Source organism: Epargyreus clarus, unplaced genomic scaffold (assembly GCF_041222505.1).
Source record: "Epargyreus clarus isolate Ecla_fem2 unplaced genomic scaffold, WU_Ecla_fem_2.2 ptg000009l, whole genome shotgun sequence".
Taxonomy (NCBI): domain Eukaryota; kingdom Metazoa; phylum Arthropoda; class Insecta; order Lepidoptera; family Hesperiidae; genus Epargyreus; species Epargyreus clarus.
This window is the reverse complement of record NW_027332217.1, coordinates 5,642,718-5,670,401: the sequence shown is the minus strand read 5'-3', so window position 1 is coordinate 5,670,401 and position 27,684 is coordinate 5,642,718. Positions and strand designations below refer to the sequence as shown.

The 27,684-nt window shown below is 34.2% G+C and overlaps 1 protein-coding gene across 7 annotated transcripts in view; it reads left to right on the top strand.

The window, feature by feature from the left end:
* Positions 1-27,684, top strand: part of kn (EBF transcription factor knot) — a 66,932-nt gene that overhangs the window by 6,399 nt on the left and 32,849 nt on the right. For all 7 annotated transcript variants that reach the window (XM_073076506.1, XM_073076505.1, XM_073076504.1 and 4 more), the window contains exons 3-7: positions 7,446-7,602; positions 9,491-9,554; positions 13,632-13,687; positions 21,780-21,853; positions 23,081-23,149. In XM_073076506.1, the coding sequence (XP_072932607.1) occupies positions 7,446-7,602; positions 9,491-9,554; positions 13,632-13,687; positions 21,780-21,853; positions 23,081-23,149 (420 nt within the window). The remainder of the gene's footprint in view (positions 1-7,445; positions 7,603-9,490; positions 9,555-13,631; positions 13,688-21,779; positions 21,854-23,080; positions 23,150-27,684) is intronic.

Genomic DNA, 27,684 nt, shown 5'->3' with positions numbered 1-27,684 from the left:
TGTTAAAAACACAAATATTTCAAATCTGATTTTATATGAGTAGTAATTGGTTAAAGTATTGTAAGCTTAAATAATAAGCTAATTATTTAAATCAAAGTATAATTCGTACTTAAAAGAATGTGCATCAAACACCTTCATACAAAAAACTTACCTATTCTATTATAATCATACTGAAAGTCTATCCGGTAATATAAGTAAATATTTCTTTAAATACCAACAAATTAAAAACGCTTTCGTAATTAACGTAATTGTATTAAGTCATCAAGCTTCCGAATGACTAATGTTGACGGATAGCTGAGCGGCGGTGATGACAATCCCATTTGTAAAGTCGGCCCTAAATCATTACCGCGCCCTGGACCGATTAGGCACAGCGTTTACTAAATTGCATTTCTGACTACGGTAATGACGGCGATTTGTATTATATACTTTTTAATCCCGACGGTTACTGACAAGAAATCATTTCCTATTTTAGTCACTTATATCAAAAGCATTACTTTACTACAACTACGAGTACAAATATCTATCTATCTACTATTTTTGTGTTGAGAAGCTTAAGCCACCTCGCTTGTCTGCTTGGTCTAAATTTTACTTTCAGATTTACATTTTTAATTTAATTTAATATCTACATGAAAATCCTTCGTTCACTATTACGTTCCTTTACATGCTGGTATTTCAAGAACATCTTATCGTACTTTACAAAGAACGCCTGTACCATATACAATTTTAGCTTCTATATACTTGGCCTAATCTGACCATTTGTCAATCCGCATGAGTGATCTTATTAAGCATATTCTCAAAAAGATGTTAAAGACTTAGACATGTGGTGACTAGAATGACGTGAATAGACTCTATATAAGACAACTCTTGTCTTTGAGTAGTAGTCCACCTGATGGTAAGTGGATACTGTCGCCCATGGACAGCTGTTACTCCTTTAGGATTTGATATCCCTACCTAAGCGGGAATGCCTCGGAAAAGTTACCTTACCACACCCTTTAAACTAGAACACAGTAGCACTTAACACTGTTATTAGGTAGAAATAGGTATGGCGGTGGTGCCGCCGGGGTCTAATCGTAAAGGGTTCTACCGCCTTCAAAATTAGAGCATCAGTTATTGCATACTTGTGAACTTTAAAAGAAAAAATGTAAATTCTTTAAGAGAAAAAAATCTGTGAATAACTAAAGGTCTTTATGAGAAGGCACTTTTTATAGTAGATATCGCTAAGATCGCCAACAGGAAAGTCTCTGCCAAGTAATTGGATATAATCCACAGTGAAGGCCACGATACGCTTTGTTGAAGATATTGTAATGGATAGTATCTAGTAAATTAGAAACGATCACGGTATAAAGCTATGATTTCTTACTTAGTGTTCTTATTAAATGGGCACTTTGCTGGGCTACTTTCTTGTATTAACGAAATGTGATTGAGACATGTTGAAGCGCTGAATATGATCGGACCTCAATAAGAAATTAGCCCAAAGCCCAAATAAAATATATAGGTAACAAATAAGAGACCTTTTCATTTTTTTAAATCGAGGAAATCTATATTGTTTCCTCATGATGTTTTTCTCTGTTAACGAAAGATTAATATTGTAATACATTTTTATACGCATGTAACTTCGGAAAATCAGAGGAACATCGAATCTACAGTTATTGTTAAAATTGTTTTTTACAATCCATAACTCCCCGACATTATTGTCAAAAAGCTTAAATCCAATAAATAAAACCAACATGTGCAACGAAAATACTATTCGTACAAAAAACAAATGCGTTCCATTCCTCAAAATACCAAAAAACAAAATCGCTGAAGATTGACAAATCTACGGTGATCTGTAAGCAAAAAAAGCGCTGCAACCTAATCGCGCTCGCTGCCGAAACTGGTAGCGATAAATAAAACAATGGAGCCTCGCGTGCGAGAGTATAAAATGGCAATCGCGAAACCAATTTGTTTACGCAAATTCTGCAGCGGAGATGAATGGGCGACCATAGCGTAATACGGTACGGCAGTGCCATAGAGTGGAGCGGTGTCATGAATATCGATATTATGTTCGGGCTCGATATATCATATTCGAACATTGTAGTTCCCTATTTCAAACTTACTGCGTTATTTGTCATGTTCAACTTTTCGATTTTTTTTCTAGCATGTAACTGGCGTTTTAAACAGTAGATTTACGCAATGTAACATGAGTAGTTGAATACTAAGTATGATATTATGATGCTATTAAAAATTCTGTAGCGGAGATGAATGGGCGACCATAGCGTAATACGGTACGGCAGTGCCATAGAGTGGAGCGGTGTCATGAATATCGATATTATGTTCGGGCATGATATATCATATTTGAACATTGTAGTTCCCTATTTCAAACTTACTGCGTTATTTGTCATGTTCAACTTTTCGGTTCTTTTTTCTAGCATGTAACTAGTGTTTTAAACATTAGATTTACGCGATGTAGTATGAGTAGTTAAATACTAAGTATGATATTATGATGGTATTAGAAAATTCTGCAGCGGATATGAATGAGCTACTATAGCGTAATACGGTACGGCAGTGCCATAGAGTGGAGCGGTGTCATGAATATCGATATTATGTTCGAGCACGATATATCATATTCGAACATTGTAGTTCCATATTTCAACCTTACTGCGTTATTAGTCACGTTCAACTTTTAGGATTTTTTCTAACAAGTAACTTGCGTTTTAAACATTAGATTTCCCTAGTCTAGTGTGGATACGTACTAAGTGTGATATAATAGTTTCAAAAATGGGCGATCTTAGCGTAATACATTGCAGCATTGCCATAGAGTGGGGTGTTATTAATATCGATACTATGCCCGGTTATTGTATATAACGGAGTAACAGTTTAAAAAGACGTGACGTCAACACCGCTGACGTCATAATTATTGTTATGATGTTGATAAATGACTCGATGAAACCTTCGAAAGCAAACCACACGAGAATTGTTGAGCTTCGTTTATTCTTCGGGCAGCATAACGACGTCCTAAGGAGGTCCGCACTGTTCCACAGCTCGAGCAGTAATGTCCCGATGTCGCCAGTACGGCCCTTTTTATAGGACCGGCGCACGTGCACTTGTTTTTCTATTGAAGATGCAGGTAGTTTTACCTCAGGTGTTTAATCATTTCATTTTATAATAGGAGAACTGCCGTATTTGCTCCGACACGGCCATTCTGACAGGCGGCGCGTGCTCTGCTCCTGCCTGCGTTGTGAAGTTCAAACTCTGAAAGAAAATAATTTCTTTGAGGCAGGTATCTGTAAGCAACACATGTTGCCATTACAGATTACAGATGGTGTTATAAAAGCGGCACATTAAGACATTTCCCATGCACCTGTCTTGTAAATAAATATGGGTCGTTATTATGAATTCTATCCACAGAACTGTCATAATGTTTAGGTTATTTAAAGTTTCTCGGCGATCTGTGGTGAATAAGTGTCTACCACGGCTCCACAAGGGTAACTCGTGGTAGCTCAGAGGTATCACTCTCCAGATTATGTTTTGTTATATTTCTCGAAGATAGGGATGATGCTGTGGCGCTGAGCGGTCTTGTACGCCGTGGTCCACAGTGGCTCTAAAGGAAAAAGGAACAGGGTCGATGCTGTGGCGCTGAGCGGTCCTGAACGCCGTGGTCCACAGAGGCTCTGAAATCTTTTTTTTTTTTTTTTTTTTTTTGTTTTTTTTTTTGACATAATTACTTGCTCGTGATTATGTTTTGTTATAGTTCTCGAAGATAGGGATGATGCTGTGGCGCTGAGCGGTCTTGAACGCCGTGGTCCACAGGGGCTCTAAAGGAAAAAGGAACAGGGTCGATGCTGTGGCGCTGAGCGGTCTTGAACGCCGTGGTCCACAGGGGCTCTGAAAATTTGTAGACATATTAACTTGCTCGTCGATAATCGATAAGTAATCGATGCTGTGGTTCTGAGCGGTCACGTACGCCGTGGTCCACAAGGTTTATGAAAATATTTAAAATATCAGACTAGTAATACGGGATATGGTAGGTTTCATAAAGTTGTAATTAGCGTTAGAATAGGATTTTCCAATATTAGAGATCTAACAGAAAAATAAAATAACTGCTGACCGGTATTTAGGTCACCGAACCACCCTCTTCATTGTTCACTGACACTTGGGATGCTGTTACTAGTGATGAAGTTGTGGATCCGCCTCCTGTAAAATTCCTTCTGCAGATTCCGCCGACACGGTTTATAATTATTAACTATTCCCTAAAAAACCTATTTGGAGAAACGCAGAAGTTAAATGTTGCTGTCCAGGGAACTCGTCCATTCGTCAGGAATAAGGGAAAAGCTAAAACATGCCAATTTTTTTTTTTTTTTTTCTTCTCTTTTTTTTTCAACTGTGTTATTACTGGTGACCTTCTCCGACTCGGCCATCGTGACGGAGTCACACGTCCTCGTGTGCTGTTCCTGTAGGTCAGATAAACGAACTGAATATTAAAATTTCCACTCGGCTAATCCTGATTAACTCGTATTAAGGTTATTCGCTACCGAACACTACGGTATCATATCTCCACATTGGAAACACCTTTAATTGAGCAGTTACACCAGTATCTCCATTGAGTAAAGTGTAAACTATCAAAATTGATTTAGAAATATGATAGCCTTCACAAAAATTTACAAGAAATAATGAGTGTACCTGCAAGTTCATTCAAACACTAAATAATTCTCATTAAATAGTGATCACATTTTAGTGGCTTAATTCTTGAAATGTGAAGTACCCCAAGTACGTTAATCTTTTAAGAGCCCAAAGTCACTTACCGAAAATGCACTTACTAACTCACCGCCTTGGTTTTACCACAGTCAAAAAGTATCCTGCCTTATGGCCACCCGTATCATAGGCCACCCATTCCGTTTGCGGTCAACACAAGTCCAGTGTAGTTGCAATAACACCAATAAGCAGCTATAGTAGTTTCTTATCCTGTGAACACTCAAACATTAGGTGAACATTATAAAATTGAAACAATAGACCACACAAGTATCAAACGTGTCGCCCGTATGCAACAATGAAGCTGATCATAGGCCACTTTTCTGGGACGCCCTCTATCGATGTGCCAGGTAGTAGATGTGAAGTGCCTATTGTAATAGCACCTCGCAATGTGGTGCTATCTGGTGATGATCCTGGTATGAGAGGTGGAAGGATGCCGCAGCTGATGAGGATGTAGGCGAGATTGGAGCTTGTTCCGATCCCAATTCTGATAACGGAGTAACAGTTTAAAAAGACGTGACGTCAACACCGCTGACGTCATAATTATTGTTATGATGTTGATAAATGACTCGATGAAACCTTCGAAAGCAAACCACACGAGAATTGTTGAGCTTCGTTTATTCTTCGGGCAGCATAACGACGTCCTAAGGAGGTCCGCACTGTTCCACAGCTCGAGCAGTAATGTCCCGATGTCGCCAGTACGGCCCTTTTTATAGGACCGGCGCACGTGCACTTGTTTTTCTATTGAAGATGCAGGTAGTTTTACCTCAGGTGTTTAATCATTTCATTTTATAATAGGAGAACTGCCGTATTTGCTCCGACATATATGATATTGGATCCCTTAAGTTTCAAATATAGTTTAAGACATTTAGTTTAACATGTCACACTTTATACTTATAATTCATAATGGCGTCTTTTTAAAATTCATAATTTAAGATATTGAGGTTTAATTCCTGTAAATATTTTACAAAAAAATGCAAAAATCTTTGATTAGGCGACCCAGGCATGAATGATTTTACGCGTATGATAAATTTTACCAAGAAATAGAGTGATATGAACATCCGTACTTTTATAAGCATGATGTCGGATGTGCTCAGTAAGCTAATCGTTACATTTTTCTCTTGATAGTATGCTGAATTTTTTCTCTTGACGCTCACAAATTTCAAAATTCAGTTAAATCTGCTTACATCGAGTTTAATTTATTTTTAAAATTAACGCTCCCTGTAGCTTGTATTTATTGTAAGGTCACTTGAGTACACTATGAAGATACTGTAATCTGGATTTTCATCGATATTCATAAATCACATCACTAGCTAACCACACACGATGCAACAATGAGTAATGAGGCCGAAGATTTGATGAACTGCTCGCATTTGAAATGCTGTTCTATCGATGTATTTATCGCTCTCACTAATTGTCACCTTTTGATTTTACGGCATTAGAAAATAGGCTTTATTGTTCAGTAAATAAGGTTGTTAATAGATAAAGGGAATATCTCGATATCGAAGTGTGTGGCGCTATATATTTGTCATCAGTATGTCTGTCGGTTTCTTGTACAATTTAGGTATGTCGTCTCTTATTTGGAAAAAATAATTAAATCTTTTTTTTCGTTATTTACAAATTAAAAAAATATATGCATAAATTATCTTTTTTATTTGTAAATGAACATCGAGTTATATACATACATCATAACATTTATGTACATAAAATATTTTAATATAAATAAATTATACAACATACGTGTAAGTGTCATAAAAACGTTGTCATTATTATCTATAAAAATTAAATACCTATTATATTCTGCATCACATAATTACCTACAAAAACTCATCGTTCCATACGAGTTACACCATTTAGTATGAGTACAATAACGACCATTTAGAAAGTTATGAAAGAACTAATCTGGGCTCATAAAAGGGTTAACCACAAGAAGCAACCAAACAATTTGACAAATACTTTTTTGCAGTTTCGAATAACGGCACTAGCTGTAAATCAATTGCAATAGATTATAATCTGTTCCTTTGTTTTTTGAACACGTCTTTGTAAGAAAACTAATAATTCTGGTGGCAGTCTTTTGACAAATAGATCTGTAGACATGGCAGGACTTTTAAATTTATGATCTTATTTTAAATTTTTGAATACTTTTTGCTAGTGATTTTTGTGTCGTACAGACTCAATAGATCAGTATGTTTAGTTAAGCGAAGTCGTAAAATTATCAGTCATATTAGTATGATAGTGTTTGGCGGATAAATGAAGTTGAGGACATAGAGCTATTATTTAAACTACATTTTTATGATTATTCGGTATACAATCAAGTAATTTATTCTCATATTTTTATGGTGGTAGAGCTCTTCGTAGTTCGACTACGTGCACGACTACGTGTACGAGCACCACTACCACATCTAAGTATGCTTATATTCATTTATGGTGAGAGACCTTACTGTGGCCGACCTCAGATGGGAAACTAATTTTATCTGGGGTTGATTACTGATGCTTATAGGCGACAGTAGCCACTTATCATCAGGTAGACTATGTAGACTACGAGCATGTGCTCGTTTGATATTCCTATATTATAAAAAAGAACTAATGTATGTATATATGAATGTGTAATACATTTAATATGAATATTACAGACGTTAGAGGCTTTTAGCAAAATACCACTATATCTTATTCCCTAATTAAATTTTGTTTATACCAACATTAATTTTCCCCAACAGCAGCGTGGGCGTGGGCCGCGCGCACTTCGAGAAGCAGCCGCCCAGCAACCTGCGCAAGAGCAACTTTTTTCACTTCGTGGTGGCGCTGTACGACCGCGCTGGCCAGCCGGTGGAGATTGAACGGACCGCCTTTATTGGATTCATTGAGAAGGACCAGGTTAGAATGGTTTCTCTAAAATATTTTAAAGAAAAGTGGAGGAATTCTAGAGTGTTTAAAATCGTTCGTAAAAATCTAGTGTGAATGTGACTTACCAGACTTACCATGTGTTACCAGAATATCAATTACAATGGACTTGCATGTCGATTACAAATTATAGGGTGTATATCGAAATCTACCCATATGTATGAAATAATATATTTCCTTAGGTTAGTAGCTTACTATTAATAGCAGGGTTATCTCAAACGTATTTACGTAATTAAAATAATCTTTACTTAAAAACAATTAGAATAAAGTTTGCTTATATATTAAAAATTAAGGGTTACGTTTTTCGTTTTTACATACGTACTTACGGAACTTTAAAAGAGTAGGCAGGTGCATGTCGTTCAGTTAAAGTTCCATAGTCGAAATAAACGTTTATTTTTGGGTACTAAGTAGACCCTTTAAATAGCCATGACCTAATCATGGTAATAAAACTCAAGTCATGCTACACTTTCATATTTTCGAGTCTACTAAAATACCGTACCTTATATTGTGAAAACAACAGCATACTTTAATTTGTGATACCACCAACGCACAGCTGAATTATGTAAATACCGTGCACAATAGACATCATGTCTTCGAAATCCTGATTGATGGAGCCGATCACGATACTTATCATTACCGCTGGATTTGATCGTAAGCGAACCGTTTTATGCTAGTATTTAAACTGGTAATAGTTTTTTCGTCACTGTGTCTACTAATAGTAAGTTTATTGAAGTTAGCGACCAAATAAGGTGCTGGAATGTCGGTTTGTGATTTAACTACACTTATGTTGAAGCCCGTTAAGCCTTATCGTTAGTGGTAAGTGCCGCGCGTGGACATCTGTAACCAATTCCATTTAGGTTGAAAGACCTACCACAGATCGGCCGCAAATGTGTTGTTACCCTAAGCTCCAAGTTAGAACGCCTTACCACACCCTTTAAAGAAGAACACAGCAGGGCTGACCACCGCTTTTATAAGGCAGAAAATGAAACCACCATAAGTTCTACCTACCTCCAAAGTGATACAAATAAAACGTTTAGTGTAAGATAATGCGACATTTCATAAAGGTATAACATTGCGTGGGTAGTAAAACGCAGGGGATGTTTACCACTGAATAATTAATATGTAGGCACAAACATGACGCCGACGAAGGCCTTCAACTTTGCAGCTTTTATTTCATTCCTTTTTCAAACAATTCAGTGTCACGTCAGACATGTTTTCGGTATCTTTAAAAGTCGAATATTTGTACCTCATAACAGTAGTGTCGAGTACTGCGTTCTGGTTTGAGTTGTGTGGTAAGAGGTAGATAATTTTGTGTATTCCAACTGAGTCATCAATGGTAACAACGTATCTGTGGCTAAATCTAGGTTGAAGTTAAGTCCCTATTTGGGATTACAGCTGTCTTTGAGCGGCAGTGACAACTTGCCATGTGGTCAATTGCATGCTTTCTTAATCCAAAGAAAAGAAACAAATAAATAAAATCATAAAACATATTACAACTAACGATTGTAATTTGTAAGACAATTCCTATAGAGATAGGTATACATGAAAGTATAGGTGGTACTGTTAATAAGGCAAGGAATACTAAACGGTAATACGGTATCGATAAAATAATATGTTAATGACTAGACTATGTATTTTTCGAAAATATGTTTTATGTTTTAGTTAGACTATTCTATCATTATAAAAAAATTTACAATGAATATTTCATATAATTTCTCTTCAAATTTTAGAAGCATTATTTCTTTAAAAACACGGTTACAAGCAGAGCTCTTACAATATTTATCAAGAACAGAACAACTCATAGCAGTTACAAGTGTCTGTTGGACCAAACAAATATTGTGCAAACATAATTTTGTTGCAGGAAGCAGAGGGCCAGAAGACGAATAACGGCATCCAGTACCGACTACAACTGCTTTATGCAAATGGTAAGTTTGTTCTGCGTTATTTGCTAAGAATATTCCTGAATATTTCGTACTCTGTTTGGAATGGTTTTGTGGGGGATAATATAAATAATATTATAATGGTAGTAGAAATAGATGTATTGTTAAGTAATGATTTAGAGTTATGTGTGGTAAATAGTACAAAAAATGAAATGAAAAGTGGCGTTCATTTAAATATTTAAGAAAAATATTTATTTAGGTATACAAAAATAGAATATTTGTTTGAGGCATAGGAAATGGCGTGCCAAACAGAAGGGACATCGGGCGCAAATTCGATTGCGCTTTTACCTATACAAAACATCTAAAAGATATGTGAAAATATAGGAACGCTGTGTATGTAGAGTTTGTATGAACATGTAAACAGGTGCCATGTCCGATCCCCATCGGATCCGCGTCCCACATGGCTTCTAGACAGAAGTAGGAAACAGACAGTTCATCACTTAGTCACAATCTTCAATCAATTTGTATAAATATAAACGGGTGTCGCCGTAAATTATGTGTACACCCATTTGAAAGTTACAAGTGAATCTCAAAGATTTTATTCTTAGCCTTATTACGATTATTGTTTATGGAACTATACAGTAGGACCTCTTTAAGATGCAAATCTAGGTCGATAGCTCAGGAGTTTGACAAATATTGTCTCGCCTTGCGTCTTGCATTGTCAACGTATCTTACCTATTGTCATCCGTAAACTATACGTATAAGCAGATGCTTCTATTTCTTAATGTCTCACATAAGTAACATTGATTTTTTATTGAAATAACTGCTTTAAACATTTATTTAGTTCTAAGTATTTTATTTTCATGACATATTACTGATTACATAATCTTTACAAAAAATCTTCAAAATAGAGTAGATGTAGATTGTTTTAATTTTTTCACATTGCATAACTATGCAAGAATATTTTAGGGGAACAGAATTAAAATTTTAGTTAATCCCCTAAAATTAATATCAGACTAAGGCAAAGTGAATCGTAGAATTCGTAGCCGTATTTATTATGTACGAGTATTTAATATGTGCATGTTATATGTATGTTACTAGAAGCTTATTTATTATGTATTTTCAAACACTGTTTGGGATAGGTACATCCATAGTGATAACGTAGTCTAAAAGCATTAGGGATAAAAAAATCTGTAAAGATAACAATTTTTGTCCATTGACATATTATTATGTGAAATAATAGGTTTGGATAACCTGAACATAACTAGAATCTAGGTGACACCTAGGTCAAGCAGAACATGACCTAGAAAAGAGCTTGCATCAAAGCGCCACACTTTTATTTATAGAGAGTGCTTATATGTAAAAAAGTGCTTAACTTTTATACAAATCCAAGTGTAAAAATTACAACTTACATACTAGCAATAATAGAAGATGGCTATTCCTTCAATATAAGTCCTTAATTCTTAGTCTAATAGTCCACGGGAAGAAAGGGACCACACCTAAGTATTAAGTGTTGAATATCGAATAAGCGTTTCACTACGTCGGCAATATAGCAGGAATATTGGTCCGGTGCTCCAACGTGTACCATGCTTAAACACGTCAATATTATCGTATTTCGCATATAAGCGCTACCAAATCACAAATAGTGATTGCTGCTCCGTTCTAAATCTTATTACGGTGACGTAAAGCCGACGTGACGCGCAACAATTGGTTTTGTATTCAACAGATGGAGACAATGCATACGACGGACGCTTGTAAATATTTGCCATCTTGGCCGTTAGCGTAGGATAATGGAAAATTGGCACCGTATAGACGGTTGCTCCTAGACTATGAATGATGATTGTATCAAGCTCTCAGACTACCTACGGCTATGGTTAAATTACAAGTAATACGTGCCTAATTAGTCACATTCAGTGTTTAGAAGATTTATCATCAACCCTTTAGTGTCTCACTGAGTATGAGTCTTATTTAAGAAATAACGGGTTAAAACAATAGACCACCATGTTGGCCAAATGCCGTTTGGTAGATTTCGCATGCCTTTGAGAACTTTTATCAATAATTTTGGGAGTATAGGTTTCCTTACGATGTTTCCTTTTACTGTTATTGAAAGTGATATTAGAATCTGATATGCATAAGGATAAAAAAAATCCAAGAGTGTGTGATTTGAACCTTGGATTCTAAGTGTGAGTGGTTTAATTTCAAACCACTACGCTTACGTACCTAATTACTTTTATTAAGTGCTCAGAAGATTAAATTTTGAATATGTATATAAGTATGTAAAATTTAAACGCTTGCAAGTATTACGAATTCTATAACCCTCCCTCATTACCTTAACCAAAACGTGCCAAAAATTTCACCGAAATTTTCATACGGCACCGTAATGGGACAGTTTGATCCAATTACACGCGAAATTAGTTCCATTAACGGGCAGCTTTTTAATTTCGCCGACTATTATTTTAATTCTTGTAAAAACGCGAAAATTTATGTAATATATTTTTATTCCTTTCGTTTATTTGTTAAATTCTTGTGTAGGTCATTTCAAGTATTAACAGCTATGTTCTAATTTACGACTGTTTATTATTGAACTAATGAGTCTACTAGAAGAAATTAAATGAAATAATATATTTCAATACCTACAGATTATTTATTAAGTATGACTTGACGCATGTTTCGAGTTAAAATAACAATACGTAGGTAAATACACAAGACAACCAATCAATATAATGTATAATTGATATATAGAAAGAAATTTATTTCTTTTGAAAAAACAAACATTTGGATATTTTGTAACTGTAAAGTCTGCGACTTTTAAGTTTTTCGTATTTAGAAAATATTATGAGTCTGTCATTTTTATGTGAGGCGTGGACGTTAAAACTGCACGCTCATCGTTCTAAAGATTTTGAAAAAAGAACGAGTATGGAGGCCATTCTGGAATTTAACAAATTGCACAATGTCTGCTCTACGAAGCACTCGTAGCGCTACGTTTATTGCTACTATGTGTAAACGTTACTGTTTAAGCCAACGGACAGCGAATGCATGCTTTAAGGCTAGTATACGATGATGGATAGGGTTTTCTAGTTTATGTCGGTGGTATTTACTGTGTGTTAACGTTGGAAATTTAAAAGTAAATCAACAACACGATAATATAATCGTGATGTGCGAGTAAGATAACATAAGTGATATTATTCACTATATTGTATTGTTTCTAGTCCTCTTTTTAATAATACAAAGTAATTATTATGCGTTACTTTAAATTCGAAATATGAAATGTAAGTGGGTTACAATAAAAGTATATGTTAAGTTTTTAGAATTAAAAAAATGAGGCTGTCATTTGCGTGTGACGCGTGTACGTAAAATCTCGCTCATCGTTCTAAATAATGTTAAAAAAAGGAGTGCGGAGGCCATTCTGGAGGTTAACAAATTGCACAATGTCTGCTCTACGAAGCACTCGTAGCGCTACGTTTATTGCTACTATGTGTAAACGTTACTGTTTAAGCCAACGGACAGCGAATGCATGCTTTAAGGCTAGTATACGATGATGGATAGGGTTTTCTAGTTTATGTCGGTGGTATTTACTGCGTGTTCATGTTTAAATTTTATAAGTATATAGTAATCATTATAATTTAATCGATATATTATACATGTGCAATGATATACGAGTAAAGGTACATAAGTGACGTTATTCACTTGTACCTTGCATTGTTTCTTGTCTTCTTTTTCGTAATATAAAGTAACTTATTTTAAAGACAAAACATGAAATAAAGAAGATGACATTTAAAATACAAAACGTAGGTACCTTAACATCTAATCACTCGTTATACTAATTCTTATTAAAAGCTCAACTTTCACAGCATTATTTTTACAAAATAATGAAGGAGGGGCGATAGTATTATTTTACATAGAGAAGTAGTAAAATTTAAATGTACTTCTATAACCGCTTACTTTTCTTGTTTATATTTCTCTAAGTAACATTAAATACTTCCTAATAGTATATCTATTTCTACTTTTTTGTAAAAATCCCATTAAAGTATATTAAACACGTAATAAGATACGTTTTCGGTCTTAATATTTTTTTTAATGGCTTTGTACAAAACCTTTTATATTATTTTGATTTGATTACAGGTATTCGACAAGAGCAGGATATCTTCGTTCGGCTAATCGACTCCGTTACGAAACAGGTGAGCTGCCCTTAAATGTTCTGAACTTTCAACGTAATTTATGCTAATATTCATGATTAATGGAGACTGTTTCATATTATTTTGTTAGTATAATGAAGTTGGAGTGTTTGGTTGTTTTGAATTAATTTTGAAGTTATTTTTTTGCTTAGGTAAAATATCTACTTATAAGTCTCGATATGTGTTAAATTCATGTTAGCTTTCTTCACATGAATGTATTGTGTTCAAACGTTCTCTAGACAAGTGGATTAAACTGGTTTTTAATACAATTTCACTGTTTGTAGTTTCCATAAATCTCAACTTTCATGTTTCAAAACTTGACCTTGCAGCTCAAGCGTCTGTAAAACTTAGTAACTTTGCAAGAGTGAAGCAAAATTGAACGCAGAGTAAAGAGAAAGTTCTACCTCTAGTGCTAGGCGCAAAAGTTCTCAAACTCGCATCGCAGTAACGATTGTACCGCGCCCGTGTGCCGGTCACGTGACAGCCACGTGTCGTATGGCAGATTGTCATCGCCGCCGCCCGATTAGACCCTAATCCGCACGCCCACTAACCCTCTGGTCAACGAAATTGCTTGCGCAGAACAATCATTAACATTATCTCGTGTTACTACCAATTTTATTTCACTCGCTACTTTATTTAAGCCACTTCGGATAGATTCAAAATTTGGGAGCGCTTTATCCGCAGAGTTTAAGCGCGCGGGTGTCGGATTCGCCTTTTGTGAAAGGCGCGAAACTTTAGATTTGATTGGCAGGTTTGAAAGGGTTGCATTCGTTGGCTCTGTTGAAAAATGTGATGTGTGATGTCAGCGTAGAAATATCTGATGGCAAATAATCTTATAAACGATTGGGCACGATGGATATTTGTGAACATTATAGTTACTTTTAACGAGTTCTTACTTACTGGTTAACTGACAGTTTCCAAACACTATGGTAGCTAGATAGGTTCTAAAATAGTTATTAATTAATTCTATAAATAAAGTATTATTATCACATCTCGTAATAAGTACGAGTATCTCCAATCACATCCTCATATACAATATTAATTTATTATAAGTCAAATTTAACATATACTTTCAAGTTATCAGAATTGAGGTAAAATGATCCAGATATCAACACCTACAATAACACTTTAAAACGAGCATAAACAAAGGTGGCTGAAAGGCTCGCAATTATCACGCTCGAGTTTATTACATAAATAACAATTTTAGCGTTGGAAGCCATCATGAAACTTCGTGTACCTCACATATATAATTTCAACACGTCCCGAGCTCTTAGTGTTGTGTAACAAGAGGCCAATTACGAAAGATTTATGCCGCGAACATAATTAACTTAGGCCGAACGTTGTTAACTAAGAATTACGGAATTGTATGTTTGTATGGTGCAACCGAGCGATAAAGTTTACTGATTATTTTTCCCTACTTTAATAGATTATTTTCACAATCATTCACTTAATACTAAAAATAAAGGTTCAAATACGTTTAATAGGATATTGTAACTTTTTTCAGTCTTTAAGTACCGAATAATTCTTACCCATTTAAAAGTTGTGAAATATTTCACATCAAGGATGTCGCGAAAACAGTTTAAAGAATCAATGAGGTTTAAGAAGTTTGTAAAATAATTATTAAAAGAACCCTTCGAAACTGTAGTCATAAAATGCATAATTAATAAATACATTATTTTCGTTTATACATTTAATTTAATATGCCTTTACCAACGACAAATCATATAAAATTCGATTAATGCGTGCTTGAAGAAGATATGTAACACCGAAACAGACATCTAATATTTAAGTGTCTACGGTATGGAATATTCCATATAATTGGATATGCAAGACGAGAGGAGAGCGACACGCAAAACAGTCGTTCACTAAAACGGACAAGATGGCGTCCGGATGATAGTGAATGGCGGTCGATTTCAGTGTATTAAATCCTTAGATTAATTGCATAATTATTAAATTCATTATTTACGAATTTAATATGCATTTTAGCAACGTTAAATCATATAATATTCCATAAATGCGTGCTTGAAGCAGATTTGTGAGTATACTGAAATAGTAATCTAATATTTAATTGACTACGGTATGGAATATTCCATACAATTTGGATATGCAAGACGAGAGGAGAGCGACACGCAAAACAGTCGTTCACTAAAACGGACAAGATGGCGTCCGGATGATAGTGAATGGCGGTCGATTTCAGTGTATTAAATCCTTAGATTAATTGCATAATTATTAAATTCATTATTTACGAATTTAATATGCATTTTAGCAACGTTAAATCATATAATATTCCATAAATGCGTGCTTGAAGCAGATTTGTGAGTATACTGAAATAGTAATCTAATATTTAATTGACTACGGTATGGAATATTCCATACAATTTGGATATGCAAGATGAGAGGAGAGCGACACGCAAAACAGTCGTTCACTAAAACGGACAAGATGGCGTCCGGATGATAGTGAATGGCGGTCGATTTCAGTGTATTAAAACCTTAGATTAATTGCATAATTATTAAATTCATTATTTACGATTTTAATATGCATTTTAGCAACGTTAAATCATATAATCTAAATATATATAACTCAAAGGTGACTGACTGACATAGTGATCTATCGACGCACAGCCCATACCACTGGACGGATCGGGCTGAAATTTGGCATGCAGGTAGATGTTATGACATAGGCATCCGCTAAGAAAGGATTTTGATCAATTCTACCCCCAAGGGGATAAAATAGGGGATGAAAATATTACTTCGTAACGCGAGCGAAGCCGCGGGCAAAAGCTCGTATTCCATAAATGCATGCTTGAAGCAGACTTGTAAATATACTAAAATAGTAATCTAATATTTAATTGACTACGGTATGGAATATTCCATACAATTTGGATATGTAAGACGAGAGGAGAGCGACACGCAAAACAGTCGTTCACTAAAACGGACAAGATGGCGTCCAGATAATAGTGAGTAGCGGTCGATTTAATTGTATTAAAACGTTAGGCTGAGCACACGACCAATCAGCTAATGCTAAACGTAGCATGCGAAGCGAGCACGCGACTATCATACCGAAATATAAATTTTGGAGTAGTTACATCTATAATAGTAATGTTGCCAATATGCCAACTTAATATGCCAACTTACCAAAGTGAATTCGAATTGAGACAATTTTGCGCTAGGATCGAATTTGATGAGATTTTTCACCCTTTAAGCATATTACATTCAATGAAATTCTGATGGTATAGTGGTGGGTGAAAATTATTCGTGAATTTGTCCAAGAAGAATCTAATTATCTAATTTAATCTAAGAACGAGGTAAAAAAAAGTTCTAAGTGTACAAAAAAACACGATTTTTTTAGGATAAAAATAGATTTACAACGTCCTCTTTCCTTCTAATAAACCCTAAAAGTCATTGTTTAAATTTAGATTCTGACTAGTGCACTTGATTCTAAATATGTTTAAATTAGTCCTGATCAACTTATTACTTTCCATAATTATATTTATGCCAAAGTAAAATTTATCAAGGAATCAACAATCTCTAAATAGGTACCTACCTAACGTCATTTTATTTTCGTTCACATACTAAATCACTATCATATCAATATCTAAAACATCAATCAGGCACCCTCTGTTTGAATTTATTCTTAAGATACTGATTCATGGTCCACGGAATGGGATTCGGGCAAATCCCATAGAACCACCGTGCTTTGAATGGAGAGGCGTGCGTGTTGCACGTGCCCGTGTGATTATGTTTACTTAACAATGTTCAAACAACATATTAATTTGGTCTTCTTTGTTGAGAAAATGACTTTCGGAAGCCATTTTGGAATGGTCAAAATAAATTACATTGGAGCAGAAATTACGTTAGCATTTATAATTTTATGGGATTTATTATTGCAGCCCCAGATTAGGTTTCTTTGCATTATGGGTGCCTTGAATACAAGCATAGAAAAATGAGAGAAAGATGGCACAAATAAACTTAGTAATTATTTATTTGGAACTTTGCCGGAATCAAACCAGAGACCTCCAGATCCGCGTAGTGCTGATTATGCCTTACTGGATTTTCACTTCCCGAAACTACATGGCATTTTCTATTTCATAAAATGCAAATGTTAATGCAAGTTACTTCATTTGACAATAACAAGAAGCACTACGGAAAGTGCTGAACAGATTTTCTGAAGGTACCTCTATATTTTGTTACGTAATTCAAAATGACATTTTATTAATCCTACTCATTATGTTCCCACACATAATATAGAGGTATAGACAAAAAATGCAATTTTATACTATCCAAGTCTATGTTATAATTTCAACATATATGTTGTTTATTTACATGTAAAATGTGTAAGTACCTGAATGTAAAGCAAAGGAAATACAGTGGAACTGCAATAACGTACAATAAAAATATCTACGCGTTGCAACAACGTCGCGATCGCGTAAATCACCGCACTTCTTGCCTCTGTAATGTCTTCCTTCTTATTTTTATTCTTCTCTATTGTTTTGAAGAAGAATAAGTGTTATACGGTCGTTGTACACTATTGTACTTTGTTACGTTTATTTTATAAAAATGTATAGTTATGTCTTTTGTATCGAAATGTTTTGTGATGGTAATACACATTTTTACATTTATAATCTTATAAGCATTACATTTTTAATAAAACTCATAAAATATCATACGAGAATGTAGTCACTGAAGCGCATTCACATCTATAAATAAGCCAAATATGATACAAGTCCTTTGTAAGGTTCGTACTCTATCCTCTGTTAGACCTAAGGACTAAGCTGGAATGCACATGTGAGGGTCACTACACCCTTTCAGCTACAAATAGAACACAATAATGCTTAGCAATGTTGTTTTACTACATAAATAGTTAGCGGCTATCTCTGCAGTCAGACCAACAAGTACCTTTAAAATACTTAAAAAATAAACAACTGTTTGTATCATATTTGCAAAAAAGTAAGTAAACATTTTGTTGATTTATTCTTTAATCATACTAAAATGTACCTATTAGTTGATTTTTTTATACAAAAGTACCAGTAATTATAATTTGAACTCTTTCGTTTACATTACTAATTACCTTTCATTTTAGTACGGAGACAGTAGCTGTATTTCGTGTCCAGTATTTTTTGTGTTGACCGAAATTCCCAGGAGATTCAATCCCATGCGGCGACTTGCCCAGAGCGGTGTCCTGTGGGACTCGGTCCAGGGAATGTAGTTGAATAGTCCATCACGTTACTGCTACGAGATAGAACTAGTGATTTTAAGTAAATGTTTAGTTTTTGTATTGTTAGATATTTTGTTATAAAATAAAATGAAGTAATGATTGCTTAGTGGTATGAATTTTTGCATTGGATGTTTCAAAGTTTGTTGCATATTGTAATTGAGTGACTAAATAGAAAAAGGTAACTATTTTTACTTTGTAACCAAAAACTCTATATTTTCGTTGTTGTTATTTTCTATCGTAACGCAAGTCCAATCGACATATTTCAGTGAATTCCACGATACGCTCTTGATAATTAAAATACCTAGCCTTTATACCTATGCTGGTGTAGGTTGTTCTAGCACATTACCAATAGTTAAGAAAGCCTTTTTGTTATCACAGAAATATGTGATATTTTTATATCTTTGAAAATAAATTGATTATTAATAGTTTGCGTAATATTTCGATAAATGAACACATAAAAAAATATGAAATTGGTTTGCACCTGATCCCAGTTTCCCCTAACCAATGATTTCCAATCATAACCAAAACTTCACCCCCAAGCTATTTTAGCTTAGCCCTGTTTAAATACTTTCATATGACCCTTCAATACTTAGCAAAACACCCTACGAGTCGATCCCAACAAATCCCACGTACAAAAGATGATAATGCCCTACTATTTCATATTCAATTAAATATTTTGTAAGGGACAAAAATCTATCTTAGGGATTTAGGGCCTTACGTAAGCTAATTTTGGTCGTTTGGGTGGCCATTCGGTAGCTACAGTTGTTGGATTAAGGGTATCTTTTGTGATTACTTTACGTTGTAGTTTTTAACCTCATTTTAAATATGTACCAAATCACATGACGATTTATTATAAGAAAATAAATACCTTCAGAAACAGAAAAATAAGCTTTATTTTTATGAGACTTTCATGGGCAGGTTGAAAATTATAAAATTTTATATTATTATTAATAAAATAGTAGTTTTATTACTACTAAATTAATTTTGGTGGAAACAATTTTAAACATTATTTGTGAATCGAATGAAAAAATTGTAATCATTAGCCATTTAACTTTGAAATACGTATCTATGAGTCTTACTAAGTTTTCAACACGCATATAATACAAAAACCCCCACATAGGTAATTAAAAGTAACATTTTAAATACAGTAACCGGTACTTATATGGAATAACTTTTTGAAGCTCACCCATCTAAGCCGCGATACGACGAACATTTGGCAAGGAATTAAAACTGCGGTAAAGGATAAGCGGCGCGCGGAGGGCACCAGTAATTAGATATTAATAGATAAACGAAACCGACACGTGTACGTTATGTTATTACTGGGGTAGGATACGTTGCTTTGAGAATTGTTTAAAGTGAAAACATTAAAAATGCATAGGAAAATAAAATTTTGCACTGGGATGTGTTTTTGTGAGAATAAATTAGTTTTACGATTTTCTTTATTATTAAAATCTTTAAAAATAATGTTAACTCTAAGGTTCTTCATCCTTCCTAATTGTGTATTTTTATTGGCTAAAATATTTTAAATTTGAATCATTTAAATAGCTTAGAATATTACTTACAAATTAACTAAACAGCTAAATACACCTGAAGCTTCTGAGATCTTTTGAATGTGAAAAAAATTACAACTAAATATTTTAATGTAAATTAGTAAATAATTTTAATGTTAAAATAAAAAAACTGTGACTAAGAAATTCTTGGCATATAAAATAATACAAAAGTACCACCAGTAGGTACAATGCAATTTAATTCTGGCTTTGATAATTAAATGTGATTATGTATGAGAGGGTGCATAAATTAGCAAAAGGCCATAACTTGATGAAGACGAAAAATTATCTTATCTCTACAACGATTTTTTAATTAATTTAGTGTGACTCGCTCTACCATACCATGGAAAGTTTTTATATGGCATCGTTATCTCTTTACTGTCCCACTGCTGGGAACGTATCTCCTCACAAAATGATAATAGGAAAATACCAGTATTTTCGTATATCTAATTAACAGTGTACTCGCAATTAAAAGTTTTTTAACTGAAACTTTGAATATAACTTTATTTTAACTTTAAACACATTATTTTATGGTATATCTCTTAGATAACAGCGGTAAGTCACAAAAAATTTAATAGTGATGTAGAGTTAAAATTGACAAGATTTTCAAACAACTTTCATCCCGCTTCACACGAACACCATCTTTGATCGATTGAAAGTTGACATATCTTTCAGAACGTATTACCAATTGGTAGTAACTGGTGAATGACACTTTTTTTCTATGTCCGATCTATTGCTATTATGCACTACGTTGAATCTATTTATATCACCTACAAAATACTATCTCATATTAAACGTAATATATAGATTAATTATCTACCAACAAAAAACTTTCGGAAACAGTAAAGATTCCCGCTTCAGATTGTTGCTACTTATAATGGGATGGGGGTCTTAAGCCATGTATAAAGAGGGCCACTTAACTTGACCTCGCCTTCTGTGAAGCCATTCTTTGGTTGGCTCTTTGAGGTTTTCTTACTCCAAATGTATGCTCTAAGATGGCTCAAAAAGTTGCTATAATAGTAAGTTGGTAATAGCATACTTTTATTATACGTTTTATATTCTATTTTTAAGGTTTCAGGGTCTTTCTTAGACGTAAACCATTTGTATAGGAAAATATTTAAAAAAATGTTTTATTTCGAGAAATTGTCAAATAAATAAGCGAATATCTGAAAGTCTTCAGAGAATTATTGATAAGTACTAAATAAATATACAGTCTATATATACTCTTATCCAAAACAGGGATCCTATCCTACCCCTGATATTATAAGACGCACTTAAGATTTTGCCATTAAAAATTAGTCACAATTTTTTTGATATGACTTTACTTGTTGCAGCCCATCGTCTACGAAGGTCAAGACAAGAATCCGGAAATGTGCAGGGTTTTACTAACGCATGAAGTTATGTGCAGGTGCAGTATGCTTATCCATAAAAAAATATAATATATATGGACTTATGGTTAAACATGTTATAAGTGACAGTTTTTTTTGTGCAGTTTTCAATTACATACAGTATTTTTCAAAGAATTATCACAATAGGAATTTGGGATCAAGTCAGGATTCATAGAAGTGGCTCATGTCCATTTTTCATAAACGTCAAACCTTTAACGATTTTGCCAGTCATCTTTCCAAACATAGCAATACAAATATTTATTAAGTAAAGATAAAGTTTTGTAGGTTTTTTTAGCAAATATTTCTGGTAAATATAATGATAGGGATGTTAGGCATTACAATATGGTGGTCGAATTTTGACCATAATCTTTATATAAATAAAAAAAATAACGACAAACAAAAGAGAAAAATGTTCTGAGATCTTTATATATCTACCCTATAATTATAGTGATTGAAATATTTACTATCAAATCAAATTAGATCACATGCACTTGCAGAGTCATGTAGGTACACTTTCTAATACCGTCCGACTAATTCGTAAACAAAGACATTAATTTGCGAGATCCCATTCGAGGTGTATCAGTGTTCTGTGTAATTGCTTACTTCGCACAGAAACGACCGGTAAGAAGTGAACGTCCTTATTAATTTAACCATTTGTTTGGGGTGGTTTTTCCGGTCGTAACAGTGGTTCGTCTCGCCACTGTGTCAATGTGTGTTTAGAAACACGAGTTGTGTCTGTGTGAGCAATTAAAATTTTATTCCACCTTAGACGCAATATCCCTGTTGCATGCAACGCGATATGTGCGTCCTGCTCGCGCGTCTTCAGGGGAGGAGTCTCGAGGGAGTCTGTCCTTTCAATGTCTTTGCCCTTTGCGTCAAGGAGCCGCGATAGGGCGCGTGCACCGAACGTCAAGTTTGTGTGGAAGCGGCTTTATTTTTTTTCTAATATATATGCTGATCACGATTTCACGATCAGAAATGTTAAGTAAACTATAAGGTTATATTATTTACATAACGTACTTGACGAATTTAGCAAGCTAAATGGTTCAGTTATAAACGAAATATATAGCCACGAAAACGAATAAAAAGAAAAACATTATTGAAGAAAATTATTAGGGTCACTATTATGTATAAAGTCCAAAGGTTTGGACGTAAGGATTTCGAAAATCATAGATAGGTCCACAACCGTCTTTTGGTTTATTTCTTGTCGTGTAGGTACAATTACTAAAACATCTTTTTGCTTTCAGTCGGTGTTGTGATAAGAAGAGTTGTGGAAACAGAAACGAAACGCCATCAGATCCTGTTATCATAGATCGGTGAGTGAGATTTTATAATTATTACGTGCCTAATTATACCTATGGTACATACGAACTAAGATGAATAAGATTTTGGATAGGTACTTGTGACTTTTAATCAATTACTATCTTGAGAAACACAAAATTTTTAATTGTATTAAACTATTAAATTCCTTTTACTATAAGTACTATGTAGAGCACTCAAGGGGTGAAAAGTTCGATTTAATATTATATTAAAAATCCCGCTAACGTTTATCATATGTCGAATCTTAATATAAAAAATATAAAATAAATACAAGTCCATTGGGTAAATAGAAAGTTTGAAACTTTAATTAAAGTAGTTACGAATGTTATGATTAATGCTACAAAAAATAATTTACTCATGAGTACGTATTTTCATACAAAAATAAATGATGCTAAAGTGAAAAATTTGTGTGAAAAAGTAGATAGCAGGTTTTTGTTTCGTACTTTTTCATTTTAAACGATTCATCAGGCCACAATGACGGCAATCTCAAACTTTGCAGCGGCAAATGCATTTTCGCGATACGAAAACTTTTGAGATTTTTCGTCGGTGTCGCGTTTTTATGTCTCGACTTTTGACTTCGGAAATAAAACGATTAGTGAGTGAAATTTAACTATACGGACAAAATATTTACATGAGTCTAGGTTTGACTAAGTTTTCACAAAAATATAATTAAGTAAATATAAATATATCCTTAAATATATCTGGCAAGGTTTGTTTATTGCGAGAATGATAACATTTTACAACCATAAATCAAACTACACTGGGTTTGTTTGTAAATAAACATGTGGCCGCACCAGCGGATATTCTACGCATTCACACTACGTGCACGAGCAAAAATTGTGCAGCGCCATTGTTTTCCGAAAATAAAACGAAACCCGCAAACAACACGCGATAACAAAGAATCGATTGCACAACAACGGGGCAAGTCCAAAATTGCCTGATTTACCATCTCACGCTGAGTCATTCATCCGATTCGATATAAAAAGCCAGGAGGAGTGAGGGCTAATCAGGCTGACAAATATCGAAATTTCAATAGAGGCGATACGAAGCACTATCCGTAGGTGAGGGGTTTGGGAGGCCGTGGTGCTTTTATTTTCGATCCTTTTTCGGGAATTCAATTGAGATAGGCGTCTCTCGTTCCGAACGTCGTTCGATATTTGCAATTTAGGGTTGAGATATAATTGAACGACGGAATCAGAAATGAAGTTGGAGCTATCGAAATCACAGCTAAGCTACTATTTTAAAATAACTATAAGATAGGGAGCTACTGGATACAATCAGAACTTACCTTTTATATGTACGGTTTTTAAATTGCACTAACGTGCACAACGTAATTGTACGTTTGTTAAATTAACTATTATTATCTCAAATTAAGATGCATATTGAGATTTAGTATTCCTTTACAAGATATTAACGAATAATAGCCCAAAAAGTTATTAGGATGATAATACAATTTTTCTATTTCAATGTAAATGATATGAAACAATATCTGCCAACCCTAACCACCCACACGTCGGTTTTGTAATTCGCTCGATTCAAATTTTTTGTACCTTGGAAACAAAAAAATTCAATGACGGCCTTTGTGCTCCAACTTTCCTTTGCTTTTCGGCGGAGCATGAAGTTGATCCTCAAAATTCGTAACCACGAATAAACTTGTGATTTTCAGCTTTGATGTGTCCAAATTAAACCCTGCTTTGTGTGAAATTGGTATCGTTATTAGAAGCCATGAAATTTTAAAAAAGGTTTATCCATGAATATTTATAGGAAAATTTTGTAAGCATCGATTGTGTCATTCATGTGAAATATTTTAAAATACGGAAAACAAATTCACTGGCCTCTGTTCTCCTTTGCTTTTATCTGAATAATTGCAAATATATTTATTATTATTTTTAGTATTATATTTTCGCGTAAACTAATTACGAATTTGAAAAGGGCTAGTTAATAATAACCAATTTCAAATTACTGCCTACTAAAGATCGTCATTTATCAATGTCTTACAAGCAGATTGTGAATATTCGATCTTTGATAGGCAAACATTGGATGGGTTGATTATTATTAATAATGGGCGTTAGTAGGGATTTCTATATGTTATCAAATAATGATCAGCCTTTTCAAGACTAATTATCAGCTACTTAGTTATATAGGTTACCCGGTGTCTAATACCAAAGTAATACAGCTAATATGCATGACAATTTGTTAATTGTCACAAGTCAGTTCGGTCCGACGGTAATCCATCAAGTCATTCACACGACCTCACCCACGGTCTACTCGCGGACTAATGCGATAATTGAAATTGTGCAATTGCGTGCGAAACGCTCATCCGAATTACCCTTACTTTTTGTATTAGAATACCAAAATATGTCGACACGGCGAATTTTGTAGGGAAATTTAGTAGTGCTAAAATTAATTGGTCAAGTATTTCTATTCTTATGAATGACTGTTCGAAATGAAACGAATTGAGTTGAAAATTCAGAAAGTTTAAATTAATGTGTGCTTATATAAGTCGTTATTAAACATTTACTGTCCCACGGTCGAGGAGATCCATTTCTCAGAAAATAAGCAAGACATAATCTATCACGCTGACCAAATAAAGCAGAATTCACAATTTTTTGTGAAAATTATGCAGAACACCGTGATAAGCTGTTAAGTGCAGCACCAAAATCTATTTCTAATACGATGTCCTTAACAGCAACCTATTGATATTTTTTATTTTTATAAACCCCTTGTTCATGCAATGTAGTTGAGTATACGATAATTGAAATTGTGCAATTGCGTGCAAAAAACCCAGTGCCGAATTCATTACGCTCGCGTTTTTGCAATTCGTTTTTTACCTTTTTTTGCACACTGTCGCCGGCTGAAATGATAGCTTTTGGCTGATAGTCTAATTATTTTCACCGTGTGTTGTTACTGTCAATTTAGTAAAGAGCTGCATGCATTTTTTGTTTAGTATTTTTGTTTTACTTTTTTTCTTAGCGCTGTGCGCTGTGAATGTTGTTTACTTATATCTATTGCTTTTGGTTATATCGTAATAAAATTATAATTTTCATGTTTATAATTTTGCTACTAAGACCACCAAAATATTATTCTAGTACAAAATAATTTGTCGTTATATAAACAATGTAAACGGTATCCCCGATATTAAATGAAACTCACTGTATTTAATTTCCTTAAACAATTTGAATTCAAAGAAATCAAATCAAACACTGACGCGTGAAAAGACGATAAGGATATCTGTCGGTGCAATCTTAACAAGAGTAACCGGTAAGCGTTTGAGTATCGATAACACGTCGAATAACTGACGGTACGGTAAAAGCAGGCAACAATCCAGAACCCTTCGAATCAGCAGCAATTTGTTAAGTGGATTTTTGCCCGAGACACGCTCGCGGCTCGATGCGCTCCTGTACACAATTTCATTATCTCTGCCCGCCTGCCCACGGCCGACTCTACTATTAACTTACGATGTATCCAGCTATGGAACTTTTTTAAAGCATTTTTCAATATTTTCGCATTCGTTTACTTCAAATCTTTTCTTCTCGCTTAAGTTTGAGAATTTCGATATTTTGCGTTAGTTCTTGATGTCTGTACTATTTACTACAGAAATATTTTAAAAGTAGGTACCTTTATTACATCAGTTTATGAGGTTATTGTCCCGGTGCAGGTTACGGTATTTTTTCCAAATGAGTCAACAAGTGATAAGGTAGACAACCAAGATTGTAAATAGCAGAATAAATACACAAACCTTTGAGAACATTATAGGGATCGGGTACGTGCGTTAGTCTTTCAAGCTTTTTCGCTCATAAAGCAAATGACATTTTCTTTCTTTATTTGTGATGGTATATAACTATAACTAGGTCCTTAATTAAACCTCATTTTAGAAACAATGTAGTAAGTCTTTAATACATTAATACTCTTCCATTGGTATATCTAAAATTCAAGTTCAAATGCCATCTTTTTGAGAAACAATATAATTTAACACTAGATTTTGATGACCCGGGGGTTAGCACACCACTGTCGTAAAAAGTAGATTCATCCCCCTTTGAAATTGTTTTAATGTACTACAACTATTACCGTATCAATAGGGCGCAGGTACTTTAGAAAATGGACTTTCGAAATCAATTCGTACCCACGCAATCTGTCCCCTCTACGCAATCACTTAAGGATTTTATGAAGCGTAATGATTAAGATGTTTTGTCGTGCCAGAATTTAAAACGATATAGTACCGAAGGGGTGTCAGTTTTAAACTAAGGATGCAAAACATATTGTGACTGGAATAGCTATTAAAGGATTAGTGATTGCTTTCGTTGTTTATTCAAGCAAGGGTACTTTATTGATTGTACTTTATTTACAATTTGATGTATTAGAGTTGAAGATTAACGCAGAATAAGGAATCTTTAAAATATCGAAGAAACCACTTAACATTTATGTTCATAGAAATTTATAGAAGAAAAAGAAACAAAGGATGAAGCAATGTTTCCGACATATGGCTGATATCTGTATTAGAATGGGATTTTTACACCCTATTTCGGATGCG